The sequence below is a fragment of the Phaethon aethereus genome (assembly GCF_964289735.1).
Source record: "Phaethon aethereus genome assembly, chromosome: 1".
NCBI lineage: Eukaryota > Metazoa > Chordata > Aves > Phaethontiformes > Phaethontidae > Phaethon > Phaethon aethereus.
The window spans coordinates 119,691,387-119,719,083 of NC_138575.1; the positions used below are offsets into that span (position 1 = coordinate 119,691,387).

The window sequence follows — 27,697 nt, forward strand, 5'->3', positions numbered from 1 at the left end:
TGCTGGGGCCAGAGGCAAGATGAACACTTGTCCCTCCTGTCAAGTAACACTTGAAGGTGGGAGCAGGTAGTGCTGCTTCCAGCAGCAGGTGGCACTCTCAGAGCATCATCTAGACCAGACAGTGACTTTTGTTCCCTAAAAATCATTCCTGATTTTAGAGAACTTAAGTTCTAGTAAATAGCTTTTCCCTCCTCCTGCCCAAGACTGTTCTAAGATACTGAAATAAGAATTTCAGATGCTTCTTCCTAAAATACAGGTCATGATACAGAACAGGGCCAAACCTAGAATTCCATTTTCCTACTTAGCAATGCTGCTGGATAAAGCTAAAGGAAAATATTTTTTTGGCAGTTTTCTTAATTCTGTCTTCTCAGGTTGTCATCTTTACACTTAAACTTTATATACTTAGCCTGCCTCCATCCCACATAATATGGGAAGTTCACAACTGGAATGAAATGGCTATTCTGTTAACTTAAACACCATCCAAATCTACAACCTGTCTGTGTTGAGAAGGTTATTTCTTGCTGAAATTAAGTTCTCCTGTATAGTTACAAATACTGTAATGTGCTGACCTTAAAGTATAAATGTAAATGCCAGGAAAGGGAACTTAAGTTGAACAAGGGCACTATTAACCTACTGAAGGGCAGAGAGTGAGTGACAGGTCCCATCCCAAAGGCATGGGGTGCTTCAGTGTAGAGGTTTTTTAATGCAGCTTTTCCAGCACTTGGCCCAGCCTGCCCTGCTCTGCACCCATTCAGTGACACTGCTTGTCATCTGACAGGCATTTCTCTTTCACATCAAAACAGAGCTGTAGAAGGCTGAAGGTGGTATAATGCAAAGAATATTTTTCAAGCTAAAAACTTTTGACTGGTTGTCTTTTGAAGTGCTGTTTTACACTAATAGCAAAGATAAAGGGTGCTATTTTTCTAACCTAGGGAAGAGCCCATGCACTGGAGGGAAGTGCTATGTGCAAAACAACAACTTCTGTTCCAAGCATTCCTCCGCAAGAGACTCATATTCCAAACTTGACCAAAATACCCTTGCTATTATCTCACATCATTATTTGTTTCACATCACTTAAATTCACATTCATCCCACATCACCACCTTGCATTGTTGTAGCACCATTTATTACACATTTGAAGATACTATTGGGGTTTATATTACAAGTCCCACACCCTCCCCCCAGTATACACACCCCACATATAACAGGACTTTGGAACAAGTACTACAAAATGAAAGGAGGAGAGAAGCTTAGTACATATTTCTACAACTTCTAGAAATATACAGAATCATTCCTTCAGAATTTGTTTGAGAAAAATGGGGGAAAACATGGTTGAAGTCCAAAAGATACCTGACAAGGCTGTCTGGACAGGTACATCCACACAGACTATCACACAGCAGGCAAAGTCTCAGCAAAATTTATAGAGAACTGAAAGCACAAGAATGAAGTGTTGTGCTTTCAGTTACAGCAAGACATGGATAAAATTTCACTTTGCCTCTGAGGAATGTTGTCCTTTTTCAGTAAATCCTTAAGTGATTCTCCTCTGACTACATCCTGCAGAGCTTCAGTGGGAAGTTCTCTGTGATGAGATGATCATCATGCAGAAGGACAACAATGTTAACTTCAAACTCTGGAAGAAGGGAGAAGAAAGAAGAAAAAAAAAGTTCCACATTAAGCTGAACTTATCAGTGGGATCAGAGGCAGACAGTTCCTGTGCTCCAACACAGCAGTCACAGCTCTTCCCAGACCTTTCAATAGCCTGGATTTGCCTGCAGCAGGGATGAACAAGGTGCTCCAAGCAGAACTTCACCACAGGCATCCTAGATCTTGGACAATTCCTAGAGAACCTTGGCTTGTTCTAATCTTTGGGATTTCTCTGGACTAATTTCCCTACCACTGAAAAACTATGACATACAGTCTTCTGGACAACAGGCAGAGGTCAGACATCGAAGATTAAAATGTTTTGGAAAGGATGCCTCACACCACTATGCATTTTTTCAGAAGCACAAAAGTGGAAGCGTTAGGGAACGGACTCCTGCCCTGCTGTCAGCATGTAGCAGAGCCTTGGAATCTTGCATTATGTACAAAGTTAAACACCAAAATACAATATACCTGCAAAGTATAGAAAACAGTTTTCAAGAGAACATCTACTCTTTAGATATTATATTGTGTTGTTCAAAACCAGCATGAATATCAGCTCTATAATCAGTCTGAAATCGAGACAGAATACAAAGTCAGGTTGAGTTAATAAATGAAGCGAAGCAGAGATCAAAATAAACTGAAAATAACTGTCCTTTTTTAGAATCTCTGTAACTTTATTAAAACTGTTGTTATAAATAAAAGTAGATACCACACTAACAGCAGTCATAACTATTTAATAGCTAGAAATAGCAAAAAGAAGAATTACTATTTTGGGGAAGATCACTGTACATATCAGGTGCAAAAATGCTCTTTAGGGAACAGAAAAACAGGTACGCAAAGCTGAAAAACTAGTTGTGCACATTGGTCCAAGACATACAGCAAAGAAGTAGGAGGGGCTTTGGTTGGGAAGGATTCTAAAGGCAGGGACTTGTAGCTTCAATCTGATACAATAAAATAAAAATTTAAAAAAACCCAACCAACAAACAGATTGAAGGAAGAAAAACAGGCTAGTAAAGAGAATATTTGCAGTAATTATTTGAACAAGTGAGGAAAATCCTAGATTTCAGGTGTTTGTTAATGAAGATGTTGGATTTTGGCAACAATAAGCAGAAAGAAGCAGGTGGTGTAGATCAAGAAAAGCAAAGTCACATATAGCCCAACCTTACTTCTACTACTTAGTCTGTGCAGCAGGAAGATGGGAAACAAAAAGGAGAGGAAATGGAAAGAGGGGACCTCACTGGTGATGAAAAGGAAGAAGGGATCATCTTGGCATTTTATTCTTGGATTATTACTCAAGTGTTTAAATCACACGTAAATTTTTTTGGAAGAAAATAAAAATTACCTGCCATTACACTGCTTCTCTTGTCCCTTCACCATATAATTCTATTAGAAGCAGCTTAATAGTTGCACAGCTGTTTTTAGTTAGAAGTATTTGGGCTGTATTTTCCTCAATCTATATGAACTAGAGCATATTACAATCCTGTTTAGGAAACCTCGACAGGGAAACAGACGGATGTCCTTGGTTCTTCTTGCAGTGCTGACAGCCATTTATCCCGTTACCTGCCAGACCCGTTTCTAGTTTCACTTTAGGTTATCTCAGATGAGAGACACCAACACAATGTAAAGTCCTACGCACTTACCAACTTTGAAGTTTGTTGTTTCCAAGGTCGGGCAGGTGAACAGCCTGGGAAACACCATGTATATAGGAATTGGCAGGCCCCTGCAGACATCCCCATCAGCAATCTGAATATTCTGTATCTCTGTGGCATCTCTGGCGTAACCTTCCGCGCACCCTGGAGAAAGTGGGAAATTCAGAGGAAGCGGAGGAGAAGGGAAAGAGAGGAGAAAGCAGTGGCCAAAATTGAAAACAAAGATACAGCAGGGTTGCAGGGGTACATGTGGACAAAAACGTTTTGCCCTTTGCAAACCTGCAAGTTTGCACATCAGCACTCCGAGTTAAGGATCATAGAGATTATTTAAATTAAAGTTTGTGCAAAACAATTTTTTGTAAGTCTTTTTAATTGTATGGCTTTTGACAATCTTTCATATCTGAGCCGAAAGAGTGCAGGTGGTAATTACTGCAGGCTATTCTAAACACATTCCATTCACAGAGAAACTTACCACAGGTTTCCACACGTACTAACTGCAGCTCAATACTTTTGACTGCAGCCTCTGCACTCTCCACTACCAGCTCCCCTGTTAGTGGCTGTGTAATGATACAGTTTGTAGAACTGAGCTGACCTCGGATGAGAAATTTTGGAAGTGAAGCTCTCTGAAAAGATTAGGAAGAGGAAAAAAAAAAAAAAAAAGACACAATTGTAAGAGCAGACTAAGAAAAAAAAATTCCTTACAGAAAGACAGTTATCAAAGTATATAGGAAATCCCAAAAAGTTGCAAAGTTAAGAACTCAAAAGTTCAGAAATGCCTCAAGTAACTTACATAATATAACTCTATGAATACGCATCTTTACGCAGGTGCATTAAGATACCTCTTACTACCCTCCCATAACAGGCATCCTGCCCTACTCATTCCACCCACAGGAGCATTCTTCCTGGGATGAACTGGCAAAACTTGGCTATTAATCCAGAAGTCAGGAACAGCATGGTGAAGGAGGCAGGCTAGCAGGCACTAACACGATGGTCAAGTTAAACTAGCTGGCCGTGCTCCAGGGAGCTGCATTCTGGTCCCATTTTGTTACGGATTACAATACAGTCTAGCATTTAAGTGATTTTCCCACCTTTTTAAATTTCTCTCTCATGGCCACTATTGGGAGGGAAGACAGGAAGACATTTAAATATCTTCCGTTTAATGCAAGATGTAGCATACTGCTTACATACCAAGGCACCTATTAATAAAGACAATTAATGGAGCTTAATTTGAACACAGGATCACACTTCACTTTTAAATTTTTCTTAACAGCAAGCATGTTTCCTACTTTTTAAGGGAGGAGCAGTCAGAATAGCTGATTGAGGAGGAGTCTATAAATCGGTTTCCACAAAAGAGACCAAAGTGAGAGTTTTGTTCCCCCTGCCCTCCCCTGTTTGAGGGCAGCAGGCATCACAGATACTCTCTGCCAGCAGAGAAAGTCATATGCCAGAAGCTCTAGTTACATGTCAAGTTCTGGCAGGAAGCATACTGAAACAGTCGAGTTTCCTACCCACATCTTCAGCTCCTATCTTTACCATCCAACCTTCTTCACTTTGACTGTCCTGCTCTAACTTTCCCCTTCTTTTGTGAGCCTTATTCTACTCTCCCTCCTTAATTTTTTGTTATTGGCATCTTTGACGTTAGCCCCTACCTTCCAACCATCTGTTCACATTTGCTTGTGAGCGTCGGATTTCCTCACCCATGTAACTGATTTTCCCTTCTTCCAAACAAACTCTCTTGTCACAAACTTTTTTGCTCCCAATCTGTTTGTTTTGCTTCTTAGTCCTGGCTGCCAGTAGCAATGGCAGAAAAGTTCTCCTCAGCTACTGTTTAGACTGTTTCACTCAGATACCCAACACCTCTGCAGAATTTAGCTCTTCCACTCAAAACAAATCTTTGGGGGAAACAAAAAGAGAGGAATTTTCATATGTTTAGTAAACGTGACCTGGCCTTGAGTATTTCCTTCTAACTTAAATAACAGAAGTTATATCCCTGACAAAACCAACCTATGAAACATTAAGTCCTAATAATGTATTAGTAAAAATGTTTTTTTGTTGTATGATCTCAAGCAGGTTCTTCTCATCACCACTATCAGTAAACACAGAGTTGCTTCCCTACTTCACAGGGACATCATATAGCTATCCCCCAGAGTATCACGGTCAGGAACCGAAGAAACAGGGATAAAAGGAACTTGCGGAAGAAGAACTCGAGGCCATTTTCCTCATTCTAGTCTACAAGACTTGTTTTTGTAAAAGGTATATTTCCCCTGGAGTCTTACTACTCTTGTCAGTACTCTTCATATTTTAATCCTAGCTAGGTCGTCTCTCACAGGACCTATCACTTACACTCTATTTCATAATGCCCTGAAACTTAGAATCAAGAACATAACTCTATCCTTGTTTTTCATCTAACCTCTTTGTGCTTTGCTTGGCTACTGCAAACCTCCTCCTCAGTTATCTAGTAGCCTACCAGAAATTATAGTTCATTCACAATCTCCAGACAAGCAGAGAATTGAAATTTTAGTATTTTAAATATACCAAAACAGTGACTTTTTCTACCTGTTCACCAGGTAGTCACTTCAGACTCATACTCATGTTTCTGAGACAGGGAGAGGAATTTAAAAAAAAAAAAAAAAAAAAAGTCACTCCTTGTGCTACCATACACATTCAAAGTCATTCTTTAGACAGCTCCACAATTAAATACCAAGATCTCATGGATCAGAGATGTCAAAAGTTTTAGAACCTACTTTTGTGGTTATGGACTTGAAATAGAAAAATGCACAGGGTCTGCTGTTAAACTTAAGAGCTCTTAACGGACAGTACTTTCTCATGATGTATATCACTGAGTCTTGGCTAAGCCAATGAGTAGAGTATCCAGATACAGAAGTACAGACTAGATGTACAAATTCTACACTGAAGTGGACTGAGAACAGCATGAACTGCTGGACTCCAAAGTTTGTCATCAGTAGCACAAAGTCCAGCTGAAGGCCAGTCACTAGTGGTGTACACCAGTGACTAGGGTCAATACTGGAGCCAATATTACTTCACATCTTCAATGATAGCTTGGATGATGGGACGGAAGCGTCCTCCGCACGTCTGCAGACAATACAAAATGGGAAGGAGTGGTTGGTGAACCAGGTAGTTGCGCTGCCCTTTACATGGGCCTCGACAGGCTGGACAGATGGCCTACGGCATCCTGAGCTGCATTAGAAAGTGTTGCCAAGAGACGGAGGGAGGCGAATGTCCCTGTCTCTTCACCACCGGTGAGACAAAACTGGGGATAGCCTTCAGGACTTCCCAGTACAAGAAACACAGACTTACTAGAGCAAGTCGAGCCTGTGCTGCATTTGGCCATGAAGATGGTTAAGAGCACATGACATACAGAGGCTGAGTGATGGGATTGTCCACCCTGCAGAACAGAAGCCTCAGGGGGAGACTATATACATAGGAAGAGATATATACATCTCTATGTATACATAAACACACACACACATATATATACACACCATAATCTATATATATAGATATACACACACACATATATATAGGGAGATATATATACATATATCAATATGTATAAATATCTGATGGAAAGGAGTAAAGAAGATGGAGTCAGACTCCTCTCGGTGGTATCTAGTGAAAGGACAAGGGGCTATGGGAACAAATGGAAATAAAGGAAATTTATTTATTTATTTATTTATCCATCCTGTGAGGGTGGTCAAACACTGTAACACCGACAAGTGGTTGCAAGTCTCCACCCTTTTAGACATTGAAAACTGGACTACACACAGCCCTGAGCAACCTGCTCTAGATGACTCTGCTCTGAGCACAGGGGCTGGACCAACCAGTCTCCAGAGGTCCCTTCCAACCACAATGATTCTGTGAATATGTAGAATAAGGTCAACAATAGCATGAAACAACCAAACCGCTGATTAAGAGGTCTGTTTTGAGAAACAAGGGGAAGAGTAGGTCTAAATTCAGAATTTTGGGACTAAGAGCAATAGAAGACAAACTGGGGATGCAGAAGCGAGAGCTAAAGCAGGAAAGTAGTCTTACTAACAAAAAGAGCACAACAGGAAAATCTGGAAAAACAGAAAACTGGTCTCAGTCGACAAACAGAAACCAGCGTTCAGGAAGCTAAATGACCAAGTCATACAGGCTTCCCAAAGCCACATGGGGCTGTAAAAAAAGGCATAACCAAGGATCAAAAGATACATTTTTAAAGGATCTTGGCTACACATGCTATAGAATGTTTTCCCTTGCTTCACTGCCATCTTTCACTCAGAAAAATCATAAAAATGTTTAACTATTACTGAACAAAGTTCCACATTATTAGTCACCACTATCACAAGAGATCAGGCAGAATCACTTGCTTACAAAAGTAAAAAAGGAGAAGGGGGGGAGGGGGGAGAAGAGTTTATTATCTCCAGGGCAGCATTTAATCATTCCTCTCTTGTTCTTACTCAGAATCACACAAGCATTACATTTAAAATAAAATAGTAAGAAAACGCTTACCTCTTTAACATTTTGCAAAGTTTCAGGAGTAATTGTGAACTCTACTGGGCTTGGCACCAGTTTCCCTTTCTGTGACTACAAGTAATGAAAGAATTAAGCTATAAACTATGATTTACAAAACACATAGAGAGAATATTTAAAAAAGACAACAAAGACAAGCAACTGTTGGATGTGTTAGTTTTCAGGATTGTCTTCATATTGAAAGTATGCATGTATGTAATAAAAAACTTGAGACTTCCTGTCTTTGTTATTAAATAACATTATGATACTGTCTAAATACAAGTCACTGCATCACAAATCTGAACTGTAGAAACAGAACGGTCAGTTTTGGTTACTTTGTATTTGCCACTGCAATACACCACAACAAGCTCTCCATTTGTAAGCTTCTGGCATAAGCTTCACCTACACCGAAAAGAAATAAAGGAAATCAAACCCAAAACATGTGGTTGACTATGCAAAACCACCTGGAAAAGAAGAAATACACTACCTATCTGAAGCATATGGTATGCTATAGAAAAAGGTTACACTTCACACTTCTGTATTTACAAATAATTACATTTTGTATGTCACTTGCAATGTTTTCTTTCATTAATACTTACAAATTTGGGCTGGGGGGAGAGAGGGAGATTATAAATGAACTTGCTCCATTGCTTCAGATGTATTTTATAAACTCTCCCTCCCTCTTGTCATCTCTGAGCACTTTGAACTCTTTCTGCTGCCCTTTCAATAACAGCTCAGGTCTCCTAAGCCATCCTCATATTATTAGGAGATCCTCAGCTGATGGAATCTAGTGTGGCATTGACTTAATGGGCTTAGCATACCAGCTTTTTTAACTGTAAAATAAACACAGCTTGGTCCAGGTTAGCTTTCCACACCAGAGAAGCAATTTTGGGGACACATTATTACAGTTCTTCAGTATCACCGCTTATCACAAAACCAGGAAGTTTTTCCATAAATGTGTGAATGGGCCCCGAGCTCTGCCGAGATGGCAGCCTGTACTCTGCAGCAGGAAGGCAAGCTTCGCTTACCACGCGCCAACCTCTCTCTCTCCATCCATATCTCAGTGATGTGTGCTGTCTTTTCCTTACGTATTCAGAATAACTAGCCAGCGCGGCATCCATTATCAGAGACCCAACCATATGTAACTGGGAGTTGGCAGACCACACCACCACCAAGGGGCTTAACTTGAACTCTTACTTAGGATCTACCCTCACTACTTAAGAATTAAAAATAGATTTTGCTGCCCAGCTGCAAGATGGAAGTTATTAGCTTCCAGATATAGATGGACTGTATTTTCCCATAAATGACAAATTCTGGCAAAGAATACAGCTAAGGGAAATGGTACATTGAGCACTGACAGTGAGAATTATATGTTCAGTAAAACCTCATTAATTCACCAACTGGAAGATTCATGATTTACTGACTTGTGATCCAAGAAGTGCTGTAGTCGGAACATGAAATAAAACCAGGAAACTGCATAATATGCAATTTGTTCACTATTTTGACAAGTGTGGCTTATTTATTATGTAATAATGGACCAATAAAACGTAGCGTAATATATTTTAGAAAATAATGAAATCTTACCAACAGGAACTTCTTTGTAGCACCTAGCTAAATCTTTAAAAAAGGTACTACAGAACTAAAATAACATATTTCCACCATTATTCATAAGTAAGACAAAAGAGTCTAATATTTTACTGTCCTGTTAAGAGTTCAAAGGAATGATACAAACAGTATGTTCTAGCAGGCTGTGGGTGGAAAAAGATACTTAATTAGGCCTGCACAGTCTGTACTGACATCAGATGCTCTGGACGTGTGTAAAAGTTATTATAAACTAAAAACCAAGCTGACACAGGAACTTCAAAAAGCAAAGCATTCCTTGCGAGACATTCACATGTCATCCCACAATGGTATCTCCACACAAGGAAGGCTGTCTCCATGTTGCTAACCGCAGGATGTGGGTATTTGTTAACCTAGTTATCTTAGCATATTGCCAACCATGGGCTTACTTAATAGCAAAGGTGATTAACCTGACAGGCTTCCTATTTCCAACTTGATGCAGTCCCAGGTTGGATACTTTGAGTCAGGGCTCTAAATCATAAGTAGTTATCTGAAGAACAGAAATCAGATGTTTTCTCTTCACCAACAAACTCCCACTTCCAGGACAGGCATTGTGGGTGCCTGGAACCTTTGGTAAGAAATGCACAGAAAACCTGAAATAGTGTTTAGAAGAACACCATAATATTTATCTAACCACAGCACTGTTTCAGAATTGAAAGGATGAATAAGAGAATAAACTCAATGCAGTATAAAAACATATTATAATCCAAATCCTCTTCGTACTATTCTCTTTAAATGAAAAGAAAGATATGGATTCAATGGGTAGACTGTTGGATGTATAAGGGTAGTGGTCAACAACGCAATGTCCAGATGGAGATCGGTGATGAGGGGTGTCCCTCAGGGGTCTGTATTGGGACCAGTACTCTTTAACATCTTCATCAATGACACAGTGGGATTGAGTGCACCCTCAGCAAGTTTGCAGATGACACCAAGCTGAGTGGTGCAGTTGTCACTCCTGAGGGACGGGATGCCATCCAGAGGGACATGCACAAGCTCAAGGAATGGGCCTGTGTGAGCCTCATGAGGTTCAACAAGGCCAAGTGCAGGGTCCTGCACCTGTGTCAGGGCAACCCCCAGTATCAATATAGGCTGGGGGATGAAGGGATTGAGAGCAGCCCTGCCGAGAAGGACTTGGGGGTACTGGGGGAAGAAAAGCTGGACACGAGCCGGCAATGCGCACTCGAAGCCCAGGCAGCCAACCATATCCTGGGCTGCATCCAAAGCAGCGTGGCCAGCAGGTGCAGGTAGGCAATTCTGCCCCTCTACCCCACTCTGGTGAGACCCCACCTGGAGTTCCACATCCAGCTCTGGAGCCCTCAGCACAGGAAAGACATGGACCTGTTGGAGCGGGTCCAGAGGAGGGCCACCAAAATGGTTAGAGGGATGGAACACCTGTCCTGTGAGGACAGGCTGAGAAAGAGTTGGGGTTCTTCAGCCTAGAGGAGAGAAGGCTCTGGGGAGACCTTACTGCAGCCTTCCAGTACTTAAAGAGCGCTTATAAGAAAGAACGGAACAGACTTTTTATCAGGGCCTGCCTGTTGCAACAGGGATAATGGTTTTAAACCTAAAGAAGGTAGATTTTGACTAGATGTAAGGAAGAAATTTTTGACAGTGAGTGTGGTGAAACCCTGGCACAGGTTGCCCAGAGGTGGTAGATGCCCCATCCCTGGAAACAAGGTCAGATTGGATGGGGCTCTGAGCAACCTGATCTACTTGAAGATGTCCCTGCTTACTGCAGGCGGGTTGGACTAGATGCCCTTAAAAGGTTCCTTCTATCACAAACTATTCTATGATTCTATGTGTTATTCTAATCAGAAGCAACTGACACTCTCTCTCTTCTGGATGTTTTTGTTTTGAGCCTAGCTTCCTTTACCAACACACATTCCATGTGTTGCTATTACAAATGACATGGTTTTACTTGATTTTCTAACCTTACTGCCAAACTTTGCTTAAAGTGGGTGGGGACGGAAATCTCACTTCATATAGTTAATAGAAACCACACTTACCAGTGAGTGGACAATGAATTCACAAGTCTTAGTTAGGTCTTTTGCCAGCAGAGAACGTCGCATATCACACCGTAGGGTATACTAGCAAGAATACAATGGCAGAGAAAAAGAAGAGAACCTTAGTTAAGATTTCCTCTCTCTCAACTTTTCATCTTTTTATTGCATATGTGCAGAATGTTACTGTTATCAATATTTAAGGCATTGTTTAAAACAGATTAGTAGGCAATGTCCGTACCAGTGATGGGGAGAGGGGAAGGAGATAAGAGGTATACAACGATTTTAGATGCTCCCAAATTAAAGCTGATTTTTGTGTTTACAATCCATAGGCATTTGCAAATGCTTTCTCTATCTTCTGTGTTATGTAACAACCTATGAGGTTGACAGACTAACTCACTGACAGAGAGTAATATTCTTGTATGGCTTCAGCACCCAAATTACATCCAGTTAAGAGCTGATTACAGTATTGCTTTTCACCATACTTTGGATAAGTGATTATCAATAAGATATATTCACAGCCCCTCTAATTTTAAATCAATTGCAAGATTGAATTTAACAGTGGTAACAGTTACATGCATTTTTAATGGGGAACTGTCTTTAACCATATAGATGAACTTAAAAGCAGCAGCAGACAGCAACAAGGTTAATTTTGCTGTTCACTGTCCAAAAACTTGCTGCCGATTTCCTCCCCTTTCTCCTCAAAAAAGGGAGCCATAAACCAGTGACTGAAAACATAGTATGACTTTGGTTATCACAATAATCACACACTTCAGCATCTATAACATCGCCTTTCAACGTCCTTACAAGATCGCAAATTTGTTGGGGTGGGTTTTTTTGTTGGTTTGTTTGTTTTGGTTTTAATTCCTTCTTTACAGATGAGGAGTTGGCAAAAACAAGCGCATTCAGACTAGGACTCTGCTTCATAACCTCTAGTTCATGGTGTCTCTCTCCATATAACCTGAATATGAGTGCAAGAACGAGACCGCAGAGTATCTCTCTTTCCCCATCACAGACTGTGGTTTCCACTGAAGCCAATCGCTGTTGAGCAAACCTTCTATTACTGCACTACACTTCACTTGGACCAGCAAACACAGTGCAATGAGGCAGCAGGACCACACAGGCCTTGCAGTTTGGCCCACAGCCTCGCCATTGGTGTCTAATTAGAAGGTCTCTGCATGAGAACAGAGACTTGAATCTTGATACTGAACCCCCAGCTAACATACTAATACCTAGATCAAGAAATAGAGGCTTGCTTTAAACTGCACAGGACTTGGACAGATGTCTAGGAAGTGTTTCTTAAACAGAACCTTTAGCTACTCGAATGAAAATATCAATAGGTGGTAGTCTATTTTTCCCATTTCTTGATTTGGACAGAGAACAAATATAAACATGTCCGAAGCAAATGAACCCTTTCCTTTGATTTATTTAAAACTAGCAAAGTATTGTTAAGCAGTTCAATCCTGATTTTCTAGAAAACAGACTTAATGTTCCCCAATTTATAATCTATGTATGTTTTATCAGATATCATTGCACCTTAAATAACCCTGGGAAAGACTACATTTTCCTCTTCAGAAGAGCAGGACTCTCCTTTAAAGGTTGGCTGAAATCCAATGATTAACCTTTTAATTACATTTAATCCCCAGCTTGTGAAGAGGAGCTAAGTAGAGGGCTAAGAAGTAGAAGCTAAGTAGAAGAAAGTAGTAGCAGAAGCTTAGTAGAAGCTAAGAGAGGGAATGACAAAACAAATATTCACCATTAAGTATTTAATACTTTAATATACCTTAAAACAACTGATATTGATCATAGGCAAGTTATCTGGATTATGGAAAGCAACTCAACCAGTTTTGCACCATTTTTTACATACCTACCACAAACCACAGATGTAATGTTAGAAAGAAAGCCAAGACTCAAAAGAAGATACGGGTAGTACTTAAAAAAAATCTGAATGTAGACGAAAAAAAAGGCAATTTTTCTTTTAGTTACTTCTGATAAGCTAGTAGATGGGGGACTTGGGGGTTTTTGTATGTTTCTTAGGGTTTTTTAAATCCCAGACTGTAATACAAGACTTCAAATTCAGCTAAATAGCTAAGAGTTTTATACTTTGTCATCAAATCCAACACTGTCATCAATGAGCTACAAGTGTGCGTGGGTAGGGAAGTTTTACAACCCAGCAATTCTTGACCAGCACTGGTCTGAAAATGTTTGCATTTACTGGCTCCTTCAACTTTTTCCTTGGGAAAGAAAGACAAAAAACCCCCCACTCCTCATTTAGAAAAAGCATTGTCTAATACAATATTTACATTTAAGAGATGGCTGAAGAATGACTCTCCCTCAAAAAAAAAGAAAAAAAAAACACAAACCAAACTACACAAACCAAACCACCTATGGTAAGACATTTTTTAACCAAAAAAGGTCAAATTTCAAAATTGTGTTTCCACAAGATTCTTTTACGAGCATGTAGTACATACAGATTTGGGCAGGAAATGTTACTCCTCATCTCCACAGGAAAGCAAACAACTCATGTTTTTGCAGACGTTACAAGCTCTCCACATTTTGGTTTGAGTTTTCATTATGAAATCACACAGCCACATTTGTTTTGAACAAAAAGGACACTGTGCTGCAGCCTTTTTTCATGAAGGGAATGGATGTAGTTGTCTACAACATAAGGAGGGATCAGATATATGTTACAGTAGTTCTGACAAGGTATTTCAGGAAAGACATCTTGTTACTGCTCTGTTTATGCCATCATCCTTTAAAGAATTACCCCATATGGAAGGCCTGAAACAATAAGCAATGGAAAGATTTTTTTTCTAGTTAGAGGACACTTCTCACAACTGAATGCAGCAAAACAGAGTGAATGCTAGGTAGTTTTCTTCCTGTAGCATTTATCCCTGTGTCTTAAAATGGATCTGGTAAGTCAGTACACTTAATTTAAGTATTATTAGCAATAATTGATTGTCTACTATACTAACAATGTCTCACTGGTACTAGGTTAACAGTATACACGCTTGCCTCTGGATATGTACTACTATATAGATTATCTATAAAATGGTAAATGCAACTTCTTTCACACTAATATCAGAACTAGATGAAAACATCACCCTGTAGGAGAACTGTACAAGATTTAACAAGTATGGCAAATACATTTTATCCTTCTCAACCCAAAGGCCCTCTTTCTGATATGCTTTTAATTCTCTCTTGTACATCCCATGTTACACCTGATCAATGATTTGTTGATCATTGTTACCATCAACTATTTCCAATGAAAAGCTCAAACTTGCTGGAAAAGAAAAGGGAATGGACATCACAACAATTTTTTAAAAGCAATACCACATTGATGGGACTCGGATCTCACAATGTTTCCTTTGCCACATTTTAAAGGTGTTACCACCTGTGGAAAGTGTTGAATCCTAGAAACTGGAACCAAAAAAGACAACTAGAAACCACCTACAAACTAGTACTTAAAAGGTTAACTTAAGATTACAAATCATGATACATGTTATATCTAGAAAATGCAGTATGTACCAGAAGAATGCTATATTAATAAGGGGAAATTCAAAAGCTACTTACTTCAAAGGATCTCTAACTTTCTGCTCATTCTTCAAATTGAGAAAAGAAAACATATTGCATTATGAAAAGAAAATGTTATCACAAAACTTTATCCTCTGCTTCCATGGAAGAGATGCTTTACAATACATTCTGCAGATAACAAAAGTTTGGATTTTCTTTACAGATATGACTGCCTTACCTGAATATTAACAAAGACACCATGATACGTCTCATACAGAACTTTGCTCCCCTTCATATGCAATGGAAATTCAAATGGAATTTCTGTCTTGCCACTGGGAAATTTCCCTGGTTTTACCATTTCAATAGTGCTGTTAATAATTTGAATAGGCTGCAAAGATAAATACTTAGAGGTTTAGGTTGAAGCAGCATGACAGCCCCATCATTTCAAGAGCTAACAACATCCACTAAACTCTGACAGACTTCCTGAATTTCTAGAAACTCAGGTATTTCTTCAAGACACACAGCTCTCCAGTCTTACAACGAAAATAAATATTAAGAATGCTTTCCTCAAGAAAAATATTTGTGATCTATTTTATGGTTGTGTCACACTAATGACCAAACATAGTTAGAGAGCTAAACAGCAGAGTCTCAAGCACTTTGGAAAGTGGAGTTGCATTTTCTAAATTATGACCCTTAATAGTAGCAGCAGGAATCAACAAGGATGTGTGTCAGTTGAGCAGTTAGCTATTCCCTCCTGCCTTCTCCACAGTCCTTTCCCACCCTAAAGAGAGATAGACTATCTATCTATTTAGACTAGATATTAGGAAAAACTTCTTCACTGAGAGAGTGGTTAAGCATTTGAACAGGCTGCCCAGGGAGGTGGTGGAGTCACCATCACTGGAAGTGTTCAAAAAACGTGTAGACGTGGCACTTCAGGATATGGTTTAGTGGGCATGGTGGTGCTGGGTTGATGGTTGGACATGATGATCTTAGAGGTCTTTTCCAACCTTAAGGATTCTGTGATTTTGTGATCTATATTTAGGGCTAGTCTCTCTCTGGTACCATGGCTAACTATGATTCGACTCGGGAAGCCTGCTTTGAAGATTACACTTCTTTTCTCTCTGGAGTTTTAGTATTATTTTCCCTCTACTAGACAGGAATAAGAATATCTATTGCTTCTACTGGTTTTTTTTCTGTTTTTCAATTGTTCATGGGCAGATTATTCATACTGTAAATGAATTAACCAAGATACAAAATGAAGACCACAGAAGGCCCTGCACAGAGGCTATCCTAACTTAAGCAAACTGTTTTGCAAATGTAGCTATACTGCCTCTAGACAGAGCCAGCCTTGCTTCAATCAGTACAGCCATGTTCGTGTGGAGCCTAAGATAACTTGCCCTGCTAGATTCCAGATCCCACACTTCCAACCTGCAGAGCAGTACAGAGGCCTTCCAGCAGCTCCACAGTCAAATGTTTGTCTGTGCACAGCCTCATACTCCACAGAAGAATTTGCGTAGGTCCTGTGTCATACCTAGCAACACACAACCTCAGTGGACTCTGCAAAAACTATTGTGATAGTGACTGATCTGGCACAAAAGTCCAATTAAACACAGGCACTTTAAAAAAAAAACAAAACAAAAAAACCCCCACAAATCACACCATTTATTATTTTTTTCTTTAAATTGTGGTCCTTCAATGCATCGTCCAGTAACTGTACTATTTATGTTACTGTATTTCGGCTCTAAAGAAAACTCTAATCAAGGCAAGTCCCTCGCCCAAAATGTCATCATATATCACTATATAATGCTGAGCATTTCTCTGCTTTCTATCGTTCACATACCATGAAGTGCTATAACCACCTGACAGCCATTAAGGAAAGACTTAATTTGAGAAAAGAAACAAAGGTTTTGTGGTAAAAATATTAACAGGTCTTACCTTGACAGAGTTATAGAAAGCTTCGAACACACCCACACTTTTGGCACTAAGCTGCAGATTTACTGATCCTTCCATTGTTAACGAGATACCTTGGTGCTGGACTATGTCCTTACTTGTTATGACCACGACTCCAGAAAGAACTTCCTAATGGGAGAAAAGACAACATGCAAACATTTGTTTACATAAGTTTGTTCTACAGCTGTTACTCAGCACGCTAACCGATTTTCAAACTCAAGAAAACTGTTCCCAGAGAACAGTCTAACCTTGCCAGAAAAGACGAATACTAATAATGAAAGCAATGTGAGGAAGAGACCTCTGTACTTATTGTTTGTTTTCTTTAAAAATATTCTCCTCCTTCTTGTAGAAGTACTAATCTGAGCTTCGATTTCTTTCCAAAGTTTCAAGATCTTCCTCTCCAGGAAGATGAAAAATAACCTCATAAACAACTACCATGTCAGTTGGCAATAGGCAAGTTCCATTTCACATGTTAGAATGAAATCCCAGGAGGAATTTTTATATGAAGAGTGGGACAGCCAGCCATGGGAGATGGAAGAGAAGGCATAACTGTAAAAGTGATGGCCAAGTTGAGGATAAAACTCAAGAGTGGAGTGGAATAGATATAAACAAACAAATACATAGTTGTTCTGCTACACAAGCAAATTACATGCTACATGGGAAACAGTTTAAAAGTGTATCTGAACCGAAGGCACAAGTTGTATGACTCAAGAGATGCATCACTTATCCTATTAAGAATGTTTTGTCTACAGAATTGTATTTGCACAAGAACACTGACTCTTGGAAGTATCAACTTAGAAGCTCTAACGCTGAAAAAAAGACTAACTGCAGAAGAGCAACACACAGTTCATTATACGTACCCCATGGTTTATCCTTCCCCTCTCCTACAACAGAGAATCCATTCCAATCCAGAGTTCCACGCCAAACATTCATACACATCTGGAAATAGCAGCAAGTGATTTGAGAACCTGAAGAAAGTTTCTTGGGGCTAACCTTCTCTGCTGCTTGATGGCAGTGCTCTCTGCACCTTCACCAGGCTTGCAAACTAGACACCAAACTACAGATCACTGCAACCAAAGGATAATTCAGACTGCCCACTCTACACTTGACCAGTTAAAACCAGTCTAGTTATGTACATCTCTGGCAGACGCTATTTGAATTTGGCCAGCCTTTTGTCTTTACTAGTGGTACAGGATGACAATATAGAAAATGGGTCAGGCGGCTTAAAGCAGAGCAGGACAGCAGTAGAACATCAAGCATCACAATGAAGGCTGACATGCTGCAAGTCTGAAAAGAGGACCTGCAGCAATTGGGAAATGCCAGGAACAGGAGGCAAAAGCACAAAAGGACAGTGAAGAAAAGCTGACCTAAATACTGTACTGCTCTGCTAACAGGCTTTAATTAGTACAAGCAATTAGGTTATTGCTTTGAAAAATGAGTACAGCTGAACTATAAGAAGCAAGGACAATCCTGAACATATGAACTGCTTTAATAAATGAGAACAGTCTCCCACCACACAGCAACAACCTATTCCAGAGCTACTGCCTACATACTTTCACACAATAAGGGTGTATGTATTTGGGGCAGAAAGCAGAAGAATGACTTGAAGTTAAATATGAATTTTTCTTATAACATTCAATGTCTCTTAAGAAATTAAAAAACACCTCAAAACCACTTTCTAATAACTTTTAAAGGTCGCTAGTGTGAGGGAGAGGGAATTATCATCAAAAAGATGCTGTAATATTTACTTAAACTGTTTATATGCAATCAGATCATATTTCTATTTTACGTAGGGGGAGAAGTCAGCTATGTCTTTTTGGAGAAGAGCTACTTGGTCCTTTTTTGTGTAAAACCAGAGTCCTCTCTAAATACAAAGCTGTCAGTATACCTGTCCTTCTAAAAAGTACAAATCAAAGAATGTAAGCTTACCAAGTACTGAAATACTTATGGTTAGCACACAATTTATGAGAAAACTTTACTTTTGCAAAACATTTGCAAACATGTACCATTTGTAAAAGTTACATGGCATCCCTTAATACTAAACTAGTACTGTTTTCAGTCCATATCAAAAGGGTTTCATTTAACACCACAAATCTAAAGGTATAGAAAAAGTCACCACTGGAATTAATACCCACATACTACAATGTACTAACTACAATCAGTTACTTTTATTCACTTTTTACCTTCTCCCATTTTCAGAACACCTCATGGCTTCACCAAGTGATGACAAAACTTTGCAAAATGGAACTAAGGTAATACAGTTCTAACAGAATTATTCATCTAAGCAGAGTATCCCCCCCACAGGAAAGCCAGCGTATTATGTGAAGCAGACAGAGAAGCGAGGTACATATGCTAAGTGCAAACAAAACATTCTTGTGAGACGACTATCCCAGGTTAATGATGCCAAGCAAGCTTTTTAAGCTTTCTGTTGTCAGTTCCTTACCATTCAGATACGCACATCAAACTGCCAGGAAGACTGACACTTGCAGTTTCAGTCACGTTCAAGGTCACAACTAAAATGAACACCTGCTTCATCTGATCCAGCAACATAATCCCTCATTTCTCCAGTTGTAGAGCAGAGTTACCCAAGTCTGGCTAAGGACAATTTGGAACTATCTTCGATCAATAACATGAAATGGTGCATCACTGAATCTCATCTTGAGAGTCCTAAGTCACATTTAGACTTCTGACTGAACTAGACAGCTATTCAGTATCTATAAACTTCATGGAAAGACTGGAAGGATCGAAGTACACACTATGCTGTCCCCTAAATTGTTAAGAAAATTACATACAGTGTTAAAATACATACTAAATCCAAGCTGACTGTTTACATTGTCAGGTCTGTTTGCTACATTAAGGAGCTAGAAAAATAATTTTAGCTAGGTATTATGTATTTTCAGTTTGTATCTGACCACTTGACAGCATCCATGACGAGAAAGAATCAGCCTAATTTTTTTTTTTTCCAAATGCAAGGTAGCTTTGAAAAAATAAGAAACAAGCCACAAGGCAGGTTTTCAAGACTACTTGAAATCTCTCATCACAATTCTTGAGGTGTTGACAACAGCAGAGGACATCATACCTCCATCATTCCACATCTATTCCTCTACGCAAGCCGCCTGCAAATCTTAACTACATCATCTTATTATTTAGAAACCAACCACATCCAATAGAAAAAGTCTGCTAGACCCAACCAACTAGTCATTAGATGCTTTAAAACCACAATGCTCAGATTTACTAATTAGTTTGCTTTTTTAGAAAAAGTAGAAGGCTTCCTTATGGGCAAGTTCTGACTTAAGTATATTTTGGACTCACTTGTCATTAAAAGTCTTGGCTGACACTAACTATGGCACCTTTCTTTGTACAATGCATTTTTGCAGGCCTTTCAGCCTAGAATTCTTTTAATTATCAATCTCAGGCTAATTGCCACAGTTACTCCAGTCATCCTGTTTGGGTTTTCTAAATAAAACGCATCATTAGTTGTGCCCGTTCCCTCATTCTTCTGGCATTCCAGAGTTTATTAAATGAGCATCAATGGCTCAAGAATTCTCCATCCAATTAAAAAGTCTCCTGAACACAGATCTTCTGTTCCTAGGAACATAAACACAGTTTTGCTGCATTAAGACTTATTTTGCTATTATAGAACATGCTATCAGGATCCATTTTATTGTCTTTTTGTTCTTAAATCCCTTATCTTTTTTTTTTTTTTTTAAACAACGCTGTTACTCTTTTGGTCCAAGAAGTGGCAAACTTGGGGTTTTTTACATACAATTTGAAGTAAGCTGTTTAAGTCAGCTTTTCTCAAATTGAAGTCTGGACAAAATAAAGGTGTTTGCTTAGTTCCTCCAGTTTCTGACACTTATAACTAAGGAATACAGAAATTGCTTACTGTTTATCACAGCACGTTATTTTAACCAACTTCCTTTTTAAAAAGCAGGAACACAATCTCTGCTTGCATGACACATGACTATTTTACAAATTTTGTGGCTAATTTCTCCCATTTAAGAAGGAACAGTCAACACAGAAGCAAAGAGCAACTAAAAAGAACAAAATAGTTGCCTACTCAACCACGTAGAAATAAAAAAAGTCTTGGGGAGTGAAATGAGTTCCACTTGGCGTAGGAGGTTGCTTTGCAACAATGAAAAATGCTTGAATTCAGATGGATTTAGTATAACCAAGGTCACCGTACCAGGATGAGAAGTACTCTGACCAAACCCAAGACAACAGGGAACAGTATCTGAAGGTTCTGTTATGTGATATTTAAGCACCAAAGAGAAATTTTAAAGATCTTGGCCTGATGGGGAAAGCCTATAATGAAACACATGCATCACCCTGACCTTACAAAAAACAAAAGAAGTTATTCAGCCTTAATTTTCCTAGTCAGCTATTTACTTTAGTCACACCCTTATCATCTCCACTCATCAGCCTTTTCATATGTACTTTCAACAACATTTTCCCCTAACAAGACTCAAATTCCATTCTGCAATAAAAGTAAAGATAAGTTTGTTAACTTTCAGAGTTCTTCCCTAGAAGTTTATATTAAAAATTCTCGCATTTTCAGGGCCATATTCAGTATGAAATTTACCATTAAGAGATTCTCAGAACAGTTACTTGTTAAATATGGTTCTCTCCTGTATCTGTTTCCCCTTACCCCTTCCCTCTTGGAGGTAATAAAGATATATAACAAATATACTCAACTATAAAGATGCTGTCTGACATACACACAACAGGTCAAGACACACAGATTGATAAAAATCCCTGAATATTTCACCCAGACTATGCACTCTCAAGAGGTGTAAAAACAGAGCTTGAATAGGAGAATCAGTAGCCATTGCCATTACCAGTTTTTTTGTCTATTATCACCTAAAATCACAAGTTGAGATCCTTTAGACTGTTCTTCAACCACCGTGCTTTATTTCGTTTGTCCAATTTCCTGCTCTGTTGGAGATGCTCCACTATGTCTAATCTCTCTTGTGCAGGCCATCCTGCACAAGAACATTCTGATACTCATTGTTAAATATTCACTGTTCTACTCTACTTGAAAAGACATTCACAAGAAAAACAAAAAAGGATGTCCATGATTCAAGAGATCGATTTTTAAATTATTATTATTTGCTTTTTTTGAGTGTCATGCCAACCAAATACTATCCATTTTCCTGATCTGTCTGTCAGGACAAGAAAGGCAGCAGAAATTAAATGGCTAGGGCGGTGAGTGGCATTGTAGAGTTACGCTGGATTGACCATGGGCTTGGGCAGACTATGAGTTAGAAAGCTCAGTAACATTTTAGCAATTTTTTGTAATGTAATAGGTATAACAAAAACACTATTATATCTGTGCATAATTTAGGCATCACCTTCCTCCATATCCAAACGCAGCTTTAAGTAAGTTTAGAAAACAAAAGGTCAAGTCTAGCCACAGTATCCTCGTTGCCTTCAAATGAATGGCTAGACATATACATTGGAATGAACTACAGTCTTTAGTAAAGGAATCCCTTCATTTTCAAGTAGCATTGATGCAAGCATATTTTGGGATGAAAGTTGCCATAGACCGAAGGTATTATTAGCATAGCTACTGTCACTGAAGTATAAAACAATCAGTAAATTTCTAAAAAATCCCAACAAAACCCACAAACCTGCATACATCCCATGCCTAATTAAAGACCGATTTGTAATTCCTTTCTGTCCCTACAAAACGTCTATTAAAAATTCATGTTGTACTTCCAGTGTTCTTTCATCATTGTGTTTTCAGATCACTCAGATCTCCAAATTTCAGGCCTAGTTAATGAATTAAAATTATAAACATTTTCACATGGAGTTAAAGTGGAAGCAAACAAACAGTACTGACAGATTTACTAACCATAAATACCTTATTCAATTTCAGCTTGAAGACAGAAGAAATATCCCTTTCCTGTACTTAAAAAACAAACAATCCAGTTTAAAGTAATACAAAGCAAGGCAAATGAAGAAACTCAAAATGGGCACAGCATTATGATACTGAAATAAATAACTAAGATCCTTCTAATAACGTGCATTAGCAAAACAATGTGAAAGTGAGACACAGAAAGCAGTCGTTACCACTATGACACCATACCTAAAGGGATGTGTTGTTCACAAATGGATAATTCAGCTTTATGAAAGACATTCTCTAGATGATTTGACAAATGTAGAACGGATGCTGCATACCCTTCCATTCAAATCCGTTTAAAGCAGTTTTCCAGCATTAAAAACATTCAATAACTTGAAACATGCTTTATACGCTATAACAGCCAAACTACTAACATATGGGAAAGCTGTGTGTGGAAAGGATTTTTATAATTTAAGTGTGTGGCTGCATAGCAAAAAAAAAAAAAAAAGGGGGATGGGACGGACAGGACACACCCAAAAACTTCTGCTTAAACAATAAAATATTTCTAGAAAAACACTGATAAAAGTAAATCTCAAAAACATGAGCCAGGTGATTTTTTTTCCCAACTGCACTTGAAATCTTCAACAATTAAAAAAGACAGCATTTTTTCCAAGTAGCTGCAAAAGTTGAAGTATGCACAATCACTGTATCACTATCAACACCTACATCAGTGAAAAAAGGTAAGAAATCAGACTCCTGCCCAGTGAAAAAAAAATTAACATCTGCTGTTGCCTAAGTACTTTATCTAGGAGATGTACTATCAGGAAACATCTTAAGACACTTTCAGGCTTCTTGCAGAGCACAAAAAATGGAACAAGACTGTGACAGCAACTGGCCGTACCCGCAAACCATATCAATGCATCAGTCCTGCTGTAATACACATGTATAAACGACTGAAGCGACACTATCCTACAGGTGAACTCCAAATTTTCATGTCTCAGGGGGCCTGGCTCCTTCCTGCCCTTCTGAAACTCTGCCGCCCTCCCCAGAGACAGGTTAGCGCTACTCCCGCAGTGTGGCCACGCTAGCCAGGGGAAAGAGGACAAAAAGCAGGCCTTAATCCCAAAGCCATGCCGGAGCTGAGCACCGCTTTGCTACAGGAGGCCAGCGAGAACCCGTGGCGTCCTCGGCCGAGACCTAACGGGGAGCCACAGGAAGGGCAGAGGTAGCGGAGAAGGAAAGCCCTGAGGAGGGGCAGAAGTAAAGCTTTCCCCGGCACGCTGGCAGCAACAGCCCGCAAGCCCCGCCACAGCCCCATCACCACGGCAAAGGACGGCGCGAGGCAGAGAGCCGCCACTACAAAGGGAAGGACAGAAGAGGGCGAATTATTCCGCCTTCCGAGGAAGCGCCCCGCTGCCTACAAGCGGCCGCCACGTTCCCGGGCTGCCGGCCAGACCAAGCGGGAAGCCAGGAGCCAGGACACAGCACCGGGCGGGCAGACCGGTCCCGCGGCGACGGCCTCAAGCCGAGCCGGAGACCCGCAGCAACAGCACCAGGCTCTCCGCGGGGCTGGGGCCGGGTGCCAGGGAGGCCAACGGGCGCCGGCGTCGGTTGGGGCCGTTGGGCGTGAGGGCGGGGCCCGTCTCGCGGCCGCACTCACCCCGCAGCGGTAGACCTTGTTGGCCCGCTTGATCTTGATGTCCAGCACCGTGCCCATCGCGGCTGCCGCGCGCGGTCACGTGGCGGTGCGCGGTCACATGACCTGGCCCGCAGGGAGGGCGCTCTTGCCCAGCCACCCGCTTCCGCCGCGGCGAGGGCAGGGGAGATGGGTGCGTCTGTCCCATGCACATCCGGGTCTTCAGTGGCGTCATTTCTCAGACAGTGACTCCGCTTCCCGGCCGGCTCCGCCCGCTTCCTAGTAGTCATAGCAACGGAGGGGGGAGGAGGGCTTCCCGCCGGGCGGAGGCAGTGGCGCCAACAAGCGGGTGACGCGACACGCCCCGGGGACTACAGCTCCCGGCATGCTTGGAGGGCCGGCAGGGCCCGCTGTGGGAGGCGGGGTGACGCCTGGCCTGATGGGACGTGTAGGCAGCGTCCGCGGGAAGTTGGAACATGCGCAGTTCGGCTCAGCCGTAACGGTCGAGCTCGGTGGGCGGGCGGAGAGAGGAGAAAAGATTGCGCGCGTAATGCGGCCATTGCCTCGGAGCGGCGCGCGCTGTCCGTTGGCGGGCCCGGCGGGGTGGTTGAGCCTGATGGGGAGCCGCTGTCCGCCTCTTGTAGTCTTGTGGGTGTGCCTGGTGCCAGTCGCCAGTGTCGGAGAGACTGCCTAGTCCGGCGCATCGGTGGCGGTGGCCGTGTCGGGCGGTGGGCCGCCCCGCCCTGTCCTACCCGCGGCGGTGCGGACTGGCGCGTCTCACTCCACCCCGGCGGGCGCGGCCTCCCCGTTCCTCTGCCGTGGTAGTGCGGTGTCATTGGGCGATAACGAAGGGCTTCGCAGTCGTTAAAAGTTACACTGCTGACTACACTGAAGTCTTACCTACGCCTTACAGTTACAAGAACCTATATATATGAGGGCTGAGTTTGCCTCTGTTACAATTACACATGTGATTCAGCATGTGGAATTTAAAAATAGATTCCAGCCTCTGCCCTTAAAGTTGTCTGCAACTTGTTTGATAAAGTCAAGGTGGCAGTGCCTTGTAAAATGCACAGGGAGAAAATCTGTCTTAAAAACCTGAAGCAAAGAAATACCTGATCTGGAAAACGTTGCGGGTGCGCACCTAATGCGTATGGTCATGTTTTAGTACTGAGGGAAATGCTTCAGTCTCTTAGAGATGTGGACCACAGGTACGTAGTTCCTCTGATTTCGGTGGGACCAGAAATTGTCCATCAGTGGTATCAAATCTAGTTATGAATTTTAATGCTTTTCTAAATTCATTATTCTTACCGTGCTAAAAAGTGAGGACAGCCGTTTCATTGAGATGTTGCAAGCTCAAGCCAGCTTCAGAGTGATCCTTAACCTCGGATGGGAGTTCTTTAATTCACTCTTAAACTATAGCTTGGTGGGGGAGCAGGGGATTGTGATAGATTTCTGGCTTTTGAGTACTAGCAATAAAAATAATGGAACCACTGAAAGCCTGAACAAAAAAATCTGGAAGTGGACTATGCAGCTACCGTAAATTGGCTCTACTGTAAGAAATGTGCATAAAGTGCACAGCTGAAGGGTCAAGACAAATTTGTCTGTGGAAGAAGTCTTTAGATGGCCCAAGATAGACACTCGGGGAACTGTTCGTTGGTGGCATTATGGATCTTTGAAGCCTGATTGCTAGAGCTGTTTCTCTTGACTGGAGCTTGAAGACTAGTCTCCTAGCATTGTTATTACTGTTCGCAGTGAAAACAATTAATGCAAATGAGTCTAGAAAACATTAGAGAATTTATAAACCTTTCAAGGACTCTAAAGCTTTCTGTATTTTATTTTTATTGCCTAGTATAAATACCTGTGTTTTTTTTAAACATTGGTATTTAGAAGTAGCAATCTAAAGATACATTTTCTTAAGCCTTGCATAGTTCAAATAAATAAATAAATAGAGCCCGTCTCAGCGGCAGGTGTACCGTGCCCTAGCAACAGCGTGGAGAGAGACCATTCTTGACCCTGAAGGGGCTCTAGAAGTGACGGGGAGGGGGAAAGCACTCACAACTTACATGAAGTGGTCTGCAGCACCCCAAGTCTGCATTCAGCCCTCTTGGCTACCTGAAGCTGAGAAGATGGTTCTCTCCTATTCCTCCTCACCCCTACGCACACTTCAGCACTGAAGGCCAGCTCATCACTGTGCCCACTTCCTGCTTAAGTGCTTACGGAAGGCTTGGCAAAAAAGAGTGCACGCCCTTGTAATGAGGAGCATCTTTTGTTTTGGGAAAAGACGTGAGATACCGAAGTCACTCCATGTTCTGCAGGCTGTTTGTTTCAGAGAAGAGAGAAGGAAAGTGGTCACTGTAAAGAGAAGGGAGCATTTAACTTTGATTACTGAATATTAGTACCATGCCTCATATAGCTAGTTACTGTTATTAGTTACTGTAAGGCAGGTAAAGGGGGAATTTTTTTTCATTTCTATTTTTTATCTCAACAAAGGAGAACTTGAAATAAAAAAATATTAGCCTAGACAGTATACTTGCCTTCTGCATATGCAGATTTTTCTGTCATCGCTTTCACAATTAAGTTTTTATCGTTCTTAGGAAACTTTTTTAAAGGTACTTCACTTACTCATTTCTAGGAACTGAAGTCTCATGTCCAGAACAATCTACCGTGGGTACAAGCTGTAGCTGCCCATCTGCCTAGCAACACAGACCATCACGAAGAAACCGCTCCAGAGCACCCTGGCTCCCAATGAGCGCCATGTCCAAATACGGTCTCTGTATTGATGGTTCAACACTCTTAGTGCAGTTCTTTTTGCCAGCATTGGGTATCATCTCCTTTGTGATCATGAACTCTGATGCAAGGTGTGTTCTGGTGGATTAGTGAGGTGGTTCACTAAAATAAAAACATTTACAGATGTGGCCATCAGTGTTTCGAAATGTCTGGACTGAGCTGATACTAGTTACAGTGATGAGAGATGCCCAAGCCAGATACCAACCTCATCTCTTCAATTCAGCTTGCCAAAATCTGACACTGATTTTTACTGTTAACTGTTACTTGTGATCGTCCCTTCCCCTTTTAACCACTTTTATCCCAAGATATTAAAAAAAAAAAAAAAAAGTTTATCAGAGTCAAATCTAACTTTGAGGAGAAGATCATGAGTCACCATGTGATCATCTCTTTTATTCATAGAATCATAGAATAGTTTGAGTTGGAAGGGACCTTTAAAGGTCATCTAGTCCAACCCCCCTGCAATGAGCAGGGACATCTTCAACCACATCAGGTTGCTCAGAGCCCCGTCCAACCTGACCTTGAATGTTTCCATGAATGGGGCATCCAC

The 27,697-nt window shown here is 40.8% G+C and overlaps 1 protein-coding gene across 1 annotated transcript; it reads right to left on the bottom strand.

The window, feature by feature from the left end:
• Positions 1 to 1,547: 1,547 nt before the first annotated feature.
• VPS26C (VPS26 endosomal protein sorting factor C) lies at positions 1,548 to 24,444 on the bottom strand (the record flags this gene model as incomplete). The annotated part of the gene is made up of 8 exons (XM_082014330.1): positions 1,548 to 1,630; positions 3,282 to 3,434; positions 3,763 to 3,913; positions 7,803 to 7,877; positions 11,429 to 11,509; positions 15,174 to 15,323; positions 16,871 to 17,014; positions 24,388 to 24,444. 8 exons carry the CDS (start codon positions 24,442 to 24,444, stop codon positions 1,548 to 1,550), a joined length of 894 nt encoding a protein of 297 aa, XP_081870456.1.
• Positions 24,445 to 27,697: the final 3,253 nt, after the last annotated feature.